At 45.1% G+C, this 15198-nt stretch overlaps 2 protein-coding genes and 1 long non-coding RNA gene across 4 annotated transcripts; 2 read left to right on the top strand and 1 right to left on the bottom strand.

The window, feature by feature from the left end:
- Positions 1-322: 322 nt before the first annotated feature.
- LOC120699332 (benzyl alcohol O-benzoyltransferase-like) lies at positions 323-2128 on the bottom strand. Of its 2 annotated transcripts, XM_039983294.1 has the most exons (3): positions 2037-2128; positions 1623-1911; positions 323-1477 (listed from the first exon to the last, which is right to left on the bottom strand). In XM_039983294.1, exons 2-3 carry the CDS (start codon positions 1896-1898, stop codon positions 494-496), a joined length of 1260 nt encoding a protein of 419 aa, XP_039839228.1. In that variant the 5' UTR covers positions 1899-1911; positions 2037-2128; the 3' UTR covers positions 323-493. The 2 variants fall into 2 exon arrangements, with proteins under 2 accessions (XP_039839228.1, XP_039839227.1); XM_039983293.1 differs by having other exon boundaries at positions 1623-2114.
- A 3819-nt stretch (positions 2129-5947) lies between these two features.
- Positions 5948-6351, top strand: LOC120701498. The gene is made up of 2 exons (XR_005686127.1): positions 5948-6112; positions 6197-6351. It is a non-coding gene; the product is annotated as an uncharacterized LOC120701498 (long non-coding RNA).
- A 7258-nt stretch (positions 6352-13609) lies between these two features.
- On the top strand, positions 13610-14107 carry LOC120700952. The gene has a single exon (XM_039985142.1). The coding sequence runs from the start codon at positions 13610-13612 to the stop codon at positions 14105-14107; it is 498 nt and encodes a 165-aa protein (XP_039841076.1).
- The last annotated feature ends 1091 nt before the right edge of the window (positions 14108-15198 follow it).

The raw sequence follows: 15198 nt of genomic DNA, 5'->3' as shown, positions 1-15198 counted from the left end.
TGGCTTTTGAAGTAACTCGTGGAGGACCATTTAGTACCGGGCCAAAACACCAGCCAGTACTAAATGTTACATTTTAGGACTGGCCAGTGTCTTGGCTCGGTGCTAAATGGCCGCGTCATTTTGTACGGGCCAAGACGTACTAAAATACGACATTTAGTACCGGCCGGTATCTTGGCCCATACTAAAATGGCTTCGGAGGCATTTGAATTTAGACCCGGTAGTAAGATGGCTTCGAGGCAAGTTTAGTACCGGATCAAAAGTTAACCGGTAGTAACAAAAGGGACGAAAGTCCATTTTTCTAGCAGCGGGAGACGCGTGCAAGTTAATTGATGATCACTGCATTATTTTATCGATAACACGCGGTATGTATGATAAAAATATAATAGAAGCCCTTGAGGCAAACATACAATATATAGCATAGGACTGGACTCTATTCTCATGCTACTTTGCGATGAAGTTTCATTTTGGTCATAGTCAGCACATGGTGAATTATTTATAGCGCTGACCTCTTGGCAGGGAATACGTGAGGTTGGTGCAGGGTCACGTCGGCTGATAGGCGCAGCAGCTTGCTCATCTCTTCCACCAACCTATCCATAGCAGGGCCAGGCAGGCACATTGGTACCATGATGCCATCCTCCCCATTGGCGTTCTTGGAGGCTAAGAGGAAGCTCGTCAGCCAGGGAATGGACGGGACGCCGACAGCTTCTGCCGCACCCCCATACACCGGCTTGCCCCATCCAAAGTCGAGGTCGTCAAACCTGGCCCTTGTTGCGTCCGACAGAGCAAACATGCCCGCGGGGAAGAGCGGACTTTGCCCCCTGCGCATTACGATGAGGTCGGCCGCTGACCGCATGTACTCCATGTCCACCTGGTTTTTCGCCTTGTTCACCAGCTCAACGGCGTAGCTCAGGGGGTTTGTGCAGAGCTCCCGGGCCGTCGATATGGCAACCGGGACCACGAACGCGTTTCCGTAGTAGCCGATGGGGATGCCGTCGGAGGCGGTGTTGCGGCCGCGTGCGTTGACGACCACCCCCAGCATCATCACCTCGTTGGTGTCCGGAGCCAGCGCCACCGTTCGGAACTTCCAAATCCAGCCTGCGATGGTGTCAAACTTTGTGGCACGCTTCTGAAGGTGCGGCGGGAGCTGGGCTCGAATAGCTGCGATCTCTCGGGGCCCGAAGAAGAAGGAGCGGAGCCGGAGCGCCGCGTGATCTAACGAAAGCATGATACTGCTGCTGGCCTTGGCGTCGATGTCTTTGCCCAGCACCTCGTCCAACTTGTCGTGCACCAGTGCCGGCTGTTGCTGGTTGCGCCCATCCAGCAGCTCCCGTTTCCACACCGGCAGCACGGACGGAGCCTGCGCACCCCGCACAAGCTCTGCCACAGCGCCCAAGAACTGCGTCACCCCTTGTGCGTCAGCCATGGTGTGGTTCACTCGGACCGCAAGGATGAATCCTCCACAAGAGAGTCGCGTCACCTGCACACCAGACATATAATGGCCAGATTTAATAATTTCCACTAAAGTTACATGCTGTCACTACTCGCGCTAGCCAGAATTATGAATTTCACAAATTATATTGGTTTTGCTAGTGTTGAAGAAAAGATGAGAATTCAGAGGTTACCTGGAAGAGCAGGAAGGGAGAGTTGAGGATGGCGGAAGAGCCGGGGACGTCAAAGATAAGCTCCTCGAGGCACGGGAAGGGCGGCACTAGAGGATCACCAAAGTGCTCAAGGCCAACATCAGCGTCGGCCTCGACAAACAAAACGCCCTCACCGGTGCAGTCGACGACTAGCTTCCATCCATTGTGCTCTCGGAGCCGTCCGGCGAATGGGTAGTAGGGCACAAGGGCTTTGGCGAGAGCCTCCCGTATAACATGCGCGGGGTCCTTACCGCCCATGGACTCATTCCTCCTGTAGAAAAAGAGGTTGGAGATTTGGACCCTCAAATTGTACTGCTCATCGAAAACAGAGAGCCGCTTCAGCTCACGAGGCGTTGGGGCCGCCGGTGCCACCAGCACCGCCGGTCGCCTACGCACCGTGAACTTGGGCGCTGTCGAGGAGCATGCCATTCCTGCTGTTACTAATGCGAAAGGAGAGGTGATCGATAATTGTGGTGCGTGTGTACGCGTTTATTGGTTTTTCACTAGCGGCTGCTAGGTTGTTATATAGGAGTATTAACGAATTCATGAATTTGCAAGTGGAAATGTAGGAGTAATAACGAATTGATCAATTTGCAAGTGGAAGTCGGTTGGTAAACCATCATTGTTTGGACAAGTCTAGATAACGCAAGCGTCGCATTCAATACTAGCTAGCTAGGCACATCTCTCAATGCAAGTTAATATGCTATCTTAGAGCATTTCCAATAGACTCTTTATATTTTTTCCAATTTATAAGAATAGAGATTTTGATGAAAAATTAACCTCCAACAGACTCTTCAAATGAATATCCAAAGATAGATATCTTCTATTCCGGATTTCATGTTAGCCAAAAATAGAGAGTAAGGATGACTCTCTAGACTACAAATAAGATATAGAAGAGCTGTTGGAAAAGACAAAGATATGAAAAATATTTTTCACTCAAATGACTCTCCAAATAATAATTTAAAGAATAGATTTTGGAAAAACTCTTGGAGATGCTCTTAGCTAGGTTGTTATTCATATGCAAGGGAGAGTAGCAACGAATTCAATCTGAAAAAAGAAAAATAAGTCATCGGTCCGATAAGTTGGTGATGTCCATTACATATGCAGGCACTGTCCATAAAATAGCCAAGAACCTACCTTAAAGCAATCTTTTGACTAAAAAATTCTTTGCATTTGTGGCATCACACTCAATCTAGGCATATCATATATCGCTCGACGATACTGGTCAATCTGCTACAGTAGCTAAGAGCATTCCGTCTGATGGATTTAATACCACCCCTAACCCCACATCATTTCTGTATTTTGTCTTATAGCAAAATATTCCATGTTTTACTTAGTCAATTAGTTCGGGGGTCAACTCTTTGTGCAGGCGGGGCAGGTTGTGACCAAGGTTTACAATTTCGGCGAAATTTCGCCGAAATTTCGGTATATTTTTCGTTTTCGCTAGTTACCGGGAACTGGAATTTCGGTAAATTTCGGTAAATTTCGTTTCAAAATTCAAAAATTCAAAAAAATTTGTAAAAAAATATGTAAAAAATATGATAAAAAACTAGGTGTTTTTCTGAGCAATTAGCACTTGAAATAATTGAAAAATAAGTTGATTTGGTTGGTTAAAATCACTAAATGGTTTCGGACCCGTTAACCAATAATAAACCCGTTAAGCGTTTTGACCTACCCAACTCACCTGGGTCCGCCCCAACGCAGCTCGTCACTCGTCCAGTGCCTTCCTCGCACTCCTCTCTGTTCCCCTTCATCCCTCCGCCCTTCCGCCGCCGCCAGCACTCGATTTCGCCGCGTAGCACCGAAATTTCGGCGGAAAAACACCGGATTTCGGCCGGAATGTAGAGGATCCCGCTGCTAGGAAGGCGCGGCGGCATACCGCTGCATCCCGACCGGATTTCGCTGTCTTACCGGCGAAAAACTGCTACTTCTGTCCGGATTTCGGCGCTGGCTCCGGGAAAGAAAGGTATGAGAGGTTATTTTGCGATGGTGATGCTTGTTGATGTTGATCTAAGTTAGTTACTGGTGATATGTGATGAACTTCATGCTAGTTAGAGGAAATGGGGAAGCTAGGGTTAGAGGAAATGTTAGGATTTGTTAGTTGATTTGGCATGGAATGTATAGAAAAAATCATTCCAACATTTTGGATATGAGTTGTATTGAATATTAGTGATGAATTTAATAGCCGATTCATGAACTTACACCGTGCTAGTTTGTATGATGAAAAAGAGCACGAATTGTAGATACTTTGTGATATTCATGAACTTACACCGTGCTATTTTTCTGTAATTGTAGGACAATGCCAGACGTAGTGTGGGAGCATGGCCAAAAGGTTGGGGGTGGTTTCAAATGCAAGTATTGCATGGAGGAGAAGGGTGGGGGAGGAGCAACACGGTTCAAAGAGCATTTGGCACATAGGGGGAAAGATGTGAAGGACTGCCCTTCGGTTCCGACCGAAGTTAAGCAATTCTTTAGTGAGCAGTTGGACAGGAACAAGGTTAGAGCAAAAGCAAGGGCCCGAGAAAGAGTGCTGAGGGACCAAGCAGCAAAGGGGCGGCACACTGACCTAGAGGAGGAGGGTGGCCAGGGGCACGACGAGGATGCAGAGCTACAGGCTGCCTTACACCAGTCCCGCCAAGAGTATGACTTTATGCAGCAAGCTGGGCCACGATATGAGAGGGGTGGCGGATCTGGAGCTGCTTCTGGATCTATAAGTGGTGGTGTTGGAGGCAGTGGTGGACCACAGCCTTCGATGTTCAGAAGGAGTCAGTCACAAGTCTCCGAGAGGGTTAGGGACTACCACCTAGGTTTGAGCAGTGCTCCACGACAGCAAAGGATTGATACCGGCCCATGGACTGTCAAGGGGAGGACATCAAGAGAGCTTCTAGGGAGGGCATGGGCGAAGGCGTGCCATGCTGTCGGTATTCCCGGCCGGAAAGTCGATGACCCATACTTTAAAGCTGCGATCGTGGAGACCCAGAAACAAGGTAACAATGTATATTTTGAGCTACATTACATATCCTTCATTGTGATCTTAATGCTTTCTCTTCTATGACCGCAGGTGTTGGAATCAAAATACCATCAGGGAGGGAGATAGATGGAAAATATTTGGATGAGAATGTGAAGGAGATAGAGAAAGAGATAGAGAAGTGGAAGAACAGTGGGATGAATGTGGAGTCATGATCATGTGTGATTCGTGGACGGGGCCTATGCGTAACTCGGTCATTAATTTCTTGGTGTATAGCGGTGGTACCATGTATTTCTTGAAGTCCATCAATGCATCCGACAAAATACAGGACCATCAATACTTGTTGAAGGTAAGTCCATGTATCGATGCATTGTTCTCACCTTGGCATAAAATATAGGACCATACGCATATCACATTGGCAATGTTGTGCGGGAGATACGAGTAGTGGTCATGAAAGTGGAGCCTCACATTGTGGTTCAGCTTGTCGCAGTGTGCAGCCTCTAGTGGATGTGAAAGGAACTGGAGCACCTTTGCTTACATCCACACCAAACTGCGCAATAGGTTGAGCCACCAGAAATTGGACAAATTGGTCTTTGTGAACTACAACCTCCGCTTGCGTCTGCAACGTGCTACTAGAGGGGTCGATCCATATGACTATGATCCAGTTAGCAGTTTCATGGATCTTTCTTTGTACCGGCAGTCATCAGCAATTCAAGATTGGATGAAGCAATCAAGGTCCAATGGAGACCCAGCATTTGATGAAGACTCAGACTTCACTGATACTCCATTGCCGAGCCAGATGTTCACTGACATTGGCTCTTCTCATCGTCACGATGAAGATGTGGAGACATGGGCCGAAGAAACAATTGGGGACACACATCTGGGAAAAAGGAAGACTAAGATTGGTCCCGAAATGAGAAAAGGGAAGAAATCACGCACTGAGGAGGAGTTAGATAGTGACGATACCACACCTGAGCCTAGTGGTGGTGAGGACATTGGTGATGATGATGATGATGATGATGATGATGATGATGATGATTCCAGTAGCAGTGAAGGTGATGGCAATGATGGCAACGAAAGTGGTGGTTATCGTATATCTCCTAGTATAAGGTTCACTGGGGAGGAGGACTTCACCCATGCAACACAAGATACAGATCATGGAGCACCTACTTCACAACGACAAACAACATCGACACGTCGACATGGTCGACAGGCCCCACTTGCATATGATGAAGATAGCTCCAACTCTGCCTCCAGTGGTCAGTACTACAACCCTTACAGTACTTCTCCCCCCTGCAGGGGGCTTTCTGTGGCCACCACTAGGGGTGGTGAACCGCCACTTCCGCAGGCAGTTGCAGCATTGCCTTATTTGGATTATCACGGCTACCTACCATATGGAGCTCCACAGTTGCAATATCACCCACCTACGTACGTGTATTTGCCACCAACAGACGAGCCGTATGAGGGACCACCGGGAGAGAGATTTGAGGACTGAAGAATGCAGGTACTTATCCTATCAACAGAACTTATCTATACGTTTTGCTTCCTCTACTTATTCAATTTATTTCACATAAATATTTAAATGCAGAGAATATGCTACATGGATTATTCTGGACTATGCCTTTGCCTCTGTTGTATCTTTGGATTGTAATAATTCTAATGGACTTTGGATGTATTGCGTTCTATGTGTGGACTTTGGACATGAGTTATGTGTAATAATTCTAATGGACTTTGGATGTATTATGTTGTATGTGTGGACTTTGGACATGAGTTATGTGTTAAATGGTGTATTTATCATTGTTTTGTGGAGTTATATATATGTTATGCATTATAAACTGTCAATATACACATAATCAGGGGAAATTTTGCCAAAATTTTCAATTTTTCCATATATACACATCATATTCTGTTAATTTGCATCATTTTACGGTGACAAAAACGAAATTTCGGTCAAAATCACCGAAATTTCGGTCAAGAAAACCAAAATTTCGGCCGAAATGCAACGAAATTTCGGTTTTCAAATTCAAAATTACTTTTCGGTCGAAATTACCGAAATTTCGCGAAATTTCGCCCAAAATTCCGTTTCCGCCGGATGGTGGGATTTGATGCAAAAACGAAAAGGAGAACCCTGGTTGTGACCAGCCGCAAACCTGCGAGGGTGTCTACAAAGTTTAACACGGGCAACAAACCGTTCGTCAGCTTTGTGACTGAAAATTTAATCCCGCATCGAAGGCAGCTAGGAGCTAGCTTGCTTCCCGGACAGGCAGCTAGCGCTTGCACAGCGCAGCTCTATTAGGGCACGTACAACGGGTCGTCGAGACCCGTAGACATGCAATTAAATTTTGTAGAAAGCCACCTCCGCTACTGCAGTAAACGCGCCCTCGTCGTCTCGTTCGTCTACGAGCGAAGCGCGTGCTCCGAGGCCGGAGCGACGACTCAGAGCCCGTTGTAGGAGCTGCTGCGGGGAGACGCTGGAAGTTCGGATCCACTGCGCGCTGGGGGAATTTCGTCTCTAGGAGGTCAATTCCGATGGCCTGCCTGCTTGTGGCGGAACTGCCCTTTTTTGAACGGCGGTAGACTGAGAAAGAAGATGATCGGAATTGGGTGCTCCAATCGTGGATTCAACTCGGGAACAACTCAAATGGGTCGTTAATGGTGTGGTGAGGCTATGTGTTCAAGGAATTTAAAGGAGGGCATGCAACCACGACCAATTTCACCGGAGAAGACAGCTCGTGCAAAGGCGGAGGATGACGGGAGGTTGAAGATGACTGTCTCACGGTGGTTTTTATTTGAATTCGCACCGCCCCAGGATTGGCCACCTCATGCTAGTGCTTGGTGTGCTGTCCTCCTGCATGTAGGATGCGTGGAGTGCTTTGAATTTACACGGGAACCGACTGACGATGCCGGCCATGGATAAGCTCGAGCTGCCCCGTTTTCTGTTGTGTTCTGCTCCAAATTTGTGTATGAACATTGAAGTCGGCCAATAGAAAATTTGTAGAATTCATATTCCTCTTCAATTTCTGTTACAGACACATGGCTTAATTCAACCTATATATTGCTCAAACTGGGCTCTGAACACGTCGGACTTAGTCTGCATTTTCTGAATTTGAGTTGCACTCTCTCTGAACCCGAAACTTGCAGCCCTTGGATCTTCAAATTTCACATGTAAACATCAAAAACGCTCAACATAAAAGTTGTAGACCTGACATTTGGCTACATTTTTCCTTTCAAGCACATCCTCAAATTTGGCGTCTAACAGCAGAGCTCGAATTATTTGAATGTGTTGTGCGTTGTCTCGTGTATATAACAAAATGGCTACAAAGATCAAATATGCACTAGATCACCATGAGTTTGCGTGCTAAAGGATGAATTAATTATTCTGCAGATAGCCAAACAAACAACACATTGTACAAGCTGTCTGTTCAGCTGTTTGTTTGTGACAAAAAGACAGCAGCTATCTGCACTGTTGTACTTGCCCTTATATTTGATTATAAACAAATAAGGGCAGGTACAACATCCATTAAATATGTGGTCCGTATGTTGTTTATTCCGATTAGCGAGGCTAATTATCGGGTGGTGCCGGCTCGTGCTGCCGGGTGGTAACGTGTCTGCCTCTACAAATGTATTTAAAGGGTCGGATCATGAGCTCACCCACCCATACAGATGGATTTGTAGGGGCTGCCGAGTCCTTGACTCGCCCCTACAAATTATTTTCTAGAAAATAAAAAAATTAGAAAAAACTTGTAAACATCGAAATAAAAAAATATTCTAGCTAACCGGCCACCACAACAGGACCTCTACTATTGAGAAATAATGTTTTTGATGAAATATGCACACTTCCATAAACTGGGTTCGAACTGCTTACCTCAAGCCTAGCTATAGCTTGAACCATCCACTCCACTACAATACACCGTCACTTTTTGCTCTATGGGATATGCAATTCTTTTATATTAACTCTGAGTTCAATTTGTAGGTGAGGAATGCCCCACTATTTTCAGAGCCTGGTGACGTCATGACCCACCTCTAAAAATATTTTTCTATTTCATTACAAAAGTTGCTTTAAATTTTGAAATATAGTAGAACAAATTAAAAAAGTTGAAACTTCTAAACAATGTTTATTGTGAATTACAGATACAAAAAAATTATGCTAAATATATTTTAGTGCATATAAATGTTACAATTGTGGAAAAAATATGACTTGAGTTGTATGAGATATTATATGGTAATAGGCATATGTGGGGTACAACTAGCAAGTGATCTTGTGATACTAAATTTTTTTAAATAAATAATATATAAACTATAAAATTTTAGAATTTACCATTATAACTTTAATATGGAACTACTCTACGGTCTATATCCAAGGTTGTTTCAAAACAAATCAAAACTTGCTGATTTTGAAACAAGAGAACTTATAATAATTTTTTGAACTAATAAATGACCTTAAATGAAAAAGTTGTCAACTATAAAATTTAAGATCTAGTCAAGCTCTACAATTTTAGTATAAAGTTTATCTTCATCCAAGATCATACAAAAAAGTTGTAACTTTTTTACACAAAAACATTTGTAGGTACGTGCACTAGGGAGACTGTCCATTTGCCGTGTGCCAAAGGCACGCGGCAAAGGCCGATTTACTCACGGCAAACACTTTGCTGTGTGTAACACATAGCAAAGCACCCACGGCAACCAACGGTCGGCAAAGGGCTTCTTTGCTGTGATACAATTCACGGGCACTCGGCAAAGAGTTTGCCGCGGGTGAAACCGACACTCAACGAACATTTTTGGAAAACATAAAAAATAAAAAAATTCGACAGCCTCACCAATCAGCCGCCGGTGCCCCCATCGGCCAGCCACTGGTGCCGCCACCAGCCCGCCGCTGCACGGTCCCATATAGATGCCCTCCGGCTCCCCGGCCTGTCATGGAGGCGACCCGCCCTGGCTAGAGCCATTGCCACCGTGTCTCCGGCGGCGGAGACGGTGGTACTGGCAGCAACGATATCGCACGCCTCGACCTCATGTCCTGGCGCCAGCGCACCTGGCATGCATGGACGATGTGGAGGAGCTCGATGGCGAAGCAGCGCGGCAAGCATGCTGCCATGTCTCCGGCGCACGGAGGAGCGCGATGCCTGGGCCGGGGCTGCCGCTCCTCGCCCCGCCGTCCCTCCTCACCGGTCGATCTATTCCGGGAAGGGGTGAGCGAAGGGGGGAGGAGAGGAGCCGCAAGAGGGAGGTGGAGGGAGAGAGCCGGAGAGGAGCTCTGGCTGGCCTAGGCCTAGCGCCGCCACTGCTGCCCGCATCCCCATCGTCCAGGTCTCGAGGAGGACGAGAGAGAGAGAGAGATAGATAGAGAGAGAGATATAGATAGAGAGAGAAAGAGAGAGAGAGATATGACAGAGAGAGGGAGGTGGAGGAGCAGGCGGCTTTGACTTGGGAGAGGGATCGGGCTCATAATCTTTGGACCAATGGGAGAGCTCCATTTTAATGTTTTGGATTGATGACGTAACAAGTGTGTTTCTTTAACTGTCTTCCAATGCATTTTAATACAGGCAAATGAGTTCAAATGAAAAGTTGTAAACTATATTCAAATGAAAAGTTGTAAACTATAAAGTTTTTTATCTCGTCGAGCTCTACAACTTTGGTATAGAACTTATTTAAATCCGAAGTCATTTGCAGGTTTTAACATTTATAGTTTCAAATTAGATAACTTATAATGACATTTTGAAGTATTAAACAATCTCAAAAACAAAAGTTGAAAACTAAAAAGTTTTATATTTCGTCGAGTTGTATGACTTTGGTATAAAGTTTTTTTCATATGAAATCATATAAAAAAGTTTGTATTTAAAAAATACATCCACTAGTTCTCTCACATACAATCACATATATACTTCTTTGTGAGATGTTTCGATTTTTTAAACATCGTTATGACAAAATGTGTTAAATCTTCTCAACTTTTTATCACAGTCTCCATGTTTGATACCATCACATCATGACAAATCTCATAATTTTCAGACTTCATTTTTTCTTTTTTTAGAATTTAAAAATCATTTGGACACACGTTAGTGGTCATATTTCTTGAACAAGAAGTTGACGCTCGCTAACAACTCATTTCAGGCATCAACTATCGTGCAAAAGTTGAGCATCAGAAGGAATAAATGTTAGCATAGGGTTATTTATTGACAAATTCCACGGATGCTGGTCTGTGAATGTGTGCATGTGAATTTGGGCCAAAAGCGCAAGAAACTAGCAAGTATGATCCAAGGTATAAATGCTCAACTACATACAAGGAACAAACGGCACACTAGACAGCCTCACATAAGAACGAATGCAACCCACAAGCAAGACGACATGTCATCAATCCGAGGCAACACCTTCTCGATGAATCAGATGCGTTCACGAGGATCCATGGGCCCACCAGAGCTACCAAACCGCCTCAAGACAAGCCAATACCCACATACATAACATGGGGGCCCACCTACCAGTGTCCAGACCAAGAATTGGGATGTTTGGCCACCTTTTATTGTCGACCGACCTACATGGTCGGCCGACCATAGGTTGGCACCTCTGGACGTCCCCCTTCCACGTGTCAACTCCTCATTCGATGCATAGGTTGGTTCCAGGAGGAAGGGGTCCAATCTCGGGGCTGAAGAGGCCATGGCACCCCCTATATATATGAGTGGAGGGGGTAAGAATCAACACATCCACCAAGTGCTCAACTTCAAGTTTCCTCTTGTGTTTAGAGTTATCTTAGAGTAGGGAAAGGGTAGAGGTACTCAGGAGGGGCGCCGGTCTTCGGCGCTCTTCTCCATTTTGTACCTCTACGAGAGTGAGAGAGTAGTTCGGGAGAAGTGCCGGGTGTCGGCACTCTCCCCCCATGTTGTACCTCTACAGATGCTGCTACATTCTTCGGGTTTAGTAAGTATTCGTGGTTCCTATATCTAGTTTAATACTTGGTATAGTATATGCTAGTATTGCTTGTAGTTGAGTGATATCAGTTCTCTTACTCGCGAGTTCGTCGCTCTGTATTCATACAGAGTGTTGTAGTTTGCTACGGGATATCATACGTAGTTAGACTGCACTAGTAATCAGTAGCATAGACGGGGTGTCTAGGTTAAGGGTTATCCTTCGTTTGCCTTATATCCAACGGTTTGTAGATGTAGGCCATAGGTGGTGACAGCCCTATTGGTCCTCCATAATACTCCATGTTCGGATATAGCGTAGAGCTGTTGACAGGAGTCGACTGGCAGACCAGTTGTAAGCCGGTGCCCGAAGCGAGTATTGTGCCCGAGAGATCGACCTTTAGCTTAGCAGTAGAACTATTTTAGGAATCCTCTCTACCCTTCTTCCCATCTTGGTGTGTCCTTGGACCGATAAGAATAGAAGAGAGTGCACACACATTCTCTGTGGATTCGATAACCCTTGGAATACTCTGAGGTGAAAGCTACAATGGTATCTGTGCGCTTACGGATTTATTCGTGACGCTAAAATACCCAACAAGCTTTCTGGCGCCATTGCCGGGGAATGGTTGATGTATCTTTCTTCGTACCTAGTCGTCCTTGTATCCTTCATTTTTCTTTTCTTCTACCTTGACCCCCGCTATCCCTAGAGAAGCTATCCTTTAAAAGCTTCTCTATCCTACAGGATTTATCCTGTATCATCTTTAGTTTTCTTCCTGCTATCTTTACCCCCGCTACCCATGGAGAAGCCGTCCTTTCACAGCCTCTCTGCACCTAGGGGGGAGTTCCCAGAGCCACCACCATCTACACGAATAATTCTCACATCTAGCTGTGAACTCTTTCTCGATCTTATCACTCTGGTTTGGAAGCCTTCCTTCTCTGGGTTAGAAAGTGTTAACCCATACCACCATTTGTCGGATTTCGATTAGCTATGTTCATTGTTTGCCATTGCAGGCATGACACAAGATAGCCTTAAGTGGAAATTGTTCCCTTTCTCTCTTATAGGGAAGGCCGAACAATGGTACACGTATACCGTAGGCAGTGTACACGACAACTGGGATGAGCTTAGGACAAGTTCTGTCTTGATTTCTTCCCGATGTCCCGTATCATTGCTCTACATAGGGATATCCGCTTTTTCCAACAGAATGAGAGGGAATGCATTAGAGCGGCTTGGTACAGATTCTTGAGTTTGATAGAATCAGGACCTGTACTATCGATACCCGAATCCTTATTGCTTCGCAACCTTTATGAGGGCCTCAACAAGTACTCCGCCTTTCATCTCAACGTTGTCTCTGGAGGATCATTTCCCCGTATGACTCTTGCCAAAGGTAGGAAATTCTTATATGATATCATAGATTCTATCGCCGTCACGATCATGCTTGAACTCCTCCGGAAAATATGCAAGTCGAACCGAGAGGATCTTCTAGCAGCTAAATCCAATCTTTCATCTTCCACATCCTTAGATTCAGCTCTAGAAACCTCGCTCGAACCAGGAACATCGGAGGGAGAAGAGATTCACCCCCCGAAGTTCTCTTCTAGATTCGAGGATGAATCAAAGGGAAACCATAGAAACACCTCGAATCTCATAGATGCCCATTCAGGGAAGGAACCTTCCTCTGTCCGCACCGATCAATCTAGAGATATTTTGACAGAACCTTCTCTTAGGCCTACGATACCTCTTTCTCCCCCCGATATTGTGAGGTCTGCGGGAATGTTGGACATTCGGGAGACAGTTGCCCAGAAACCCAAGAGGAAGCTCTATTCCTCAATGGTAATAATCGTCCACAAGGAGGTCAGGGGTGGAATGAACCACGCTATACTACCAAGGAGGTAATGGGAATTCAAATTCTTTTAATCCTAACCAGCCTACCTTGAGAGATCTTGTCTACGGCCAAGCGAAGATCAATGAGTTCCTTCAGAAGAAATTGGCCGCTATAGACAAATCTATGGAGACCATCCATGCCAAGATGGACGGATTCTCCACTGCCATCAAGAACTAGTTGAATTTCAACAAGATGATTGAGACTCAACTAGCTCAAGTGGCTGCCGCCATGCCCCCTACTATGGAAAACGTTAAGGCAATAACCACACGAGGAGGTAAAACTACTCAAGATCTGCCTTATCCTAACCATGTCAATATAAAGAAGGCAAGCTCGGTGGTAGAAGAACCACCTTGGGAGGAGGAATCCAAGAAGGTTCAAGAAGGGAAGACGGCTTCGCATGAATTTTATGATACTCAAGTATTGCCGTTCCCTATGAGGGCAAATAAGTTGAGTACAGATGAGCAGTTCAGCCGCTTTGTTGAAATGATACAACAAGTGAACATCAATGTACCTTTGATGGATGTAATGAAGGTTCCGACCTATGCTCGCTACATCAAGGACATAATCAACAACAAGCGACCGCTGCCAACTACTGAAGTAATCAAGCTCAATGAGGCATGCAGTGTAGCTATACTTCAACAAATACCCGAAAAGAAGAAGGATACAGGATTCCCAACTATCAAATGTTCGATAGGGGCACATGACTTCGACAAAAGCCTTATGTGATTTGGGGACTAGTGTTAGTGTGATGCCGAAGGCGGTTTTCGACCAACTTAACTACACAGAGTTGACACCAACACCCATGCAGTTGCAATTGGCAGACTCCTCAGTACGGCACCCATATGGAATCGCTATGGATGTCCTAGTGAGAGTACGGGACTGTTTCATCCCAGTCGACTTTGTGGTACTTGATGTGGATAATCAGAAGGAGACTACTCTCATTTTAGGATGGCCATTCCTCAATACAGCAGATGCACATATTGATGTTGGGGCCGGAGAGATCCGACTTCATATCAATGGTAAAGAGGAGAAATTTGACTTCCAACCCAAAAAGGAGCAATGCTTGATGATCCGAGTCAAATTTGGGCCAAATCCCCAGAAAATCAAAGAAGTCGAAGTCACACCCTCTCAGAAAGATAGTTTTATACCTTTTATGAAGACACTTATGAAGGAAGATCCAATGAGCTCAAGAAGGTCTAAGAAGAAGGGTAAATCAAAGGTTACTACGCCTGCAGATCCTGTTCCTGCGCCAACTATGCTGTCAAAGAAGAACAAGAAGAAATGGCGCAAGAAGAACAAGACGTCATCGACCTCTACTACTTCTCCAGGTACGGACAAAACAACCTCAACCTGATCAGGTATGGAGAAAGGTCTTGTTTTTCGGACCCTAAACCAAGAGCTTGCTTGGGGGAGGTTCCCTCCCCTAAGGCAACTGTATCCCTTTACTTGCTTTCAATAAAATTTGATAAAACTTTCAAAAACAAAATAAAATTTACTGCTTTATTTCTCTTTTTTCATCATGCGCGGTAAGAATGTTTTAACTCCTTATGATAAGTTGAAAGGATGAGTTTTGCTTTGCACTATCATGTCTGTTGTGCCTAGTTTGAAAATAAGAGTTCTCTTGAGTTTAAATCTATTGGTTATGCAAATACCTTGCCAATGAACTTGAAAGTTCCGTGGGTTGCATATGCTTGATCCAAGTCTAAGTTGTTGTGAGTATAGATATGGTAAATAAGGTTGTGCAAGTTTGTTCTAGTGATGCTTGAAGTCTGGAGTTATTTTCGAAAAATTTAAAAAGGCAAGTTCCCCAGTGATAC

The sequence above is a fragment of the Panicum virgatum genome, chromosome 3K (assembly GCF_016808335.1).
Source record: "Panicum virgatum strain AP13 chromosome 3K, P.virgatum_v5, whole genome shotgun sequence".
Classification (NCBI taxonomy): Eukaryota; Viridiplantae; Streptophyta; class Magnoliopsida; order Poales; family Poaceae; genus Panicum; species Panicum virgatum.
Note: the sequence above shows the minus strand (reverse complement) of the source record. Positions and strands in the feature narration are given on the sequence as shown.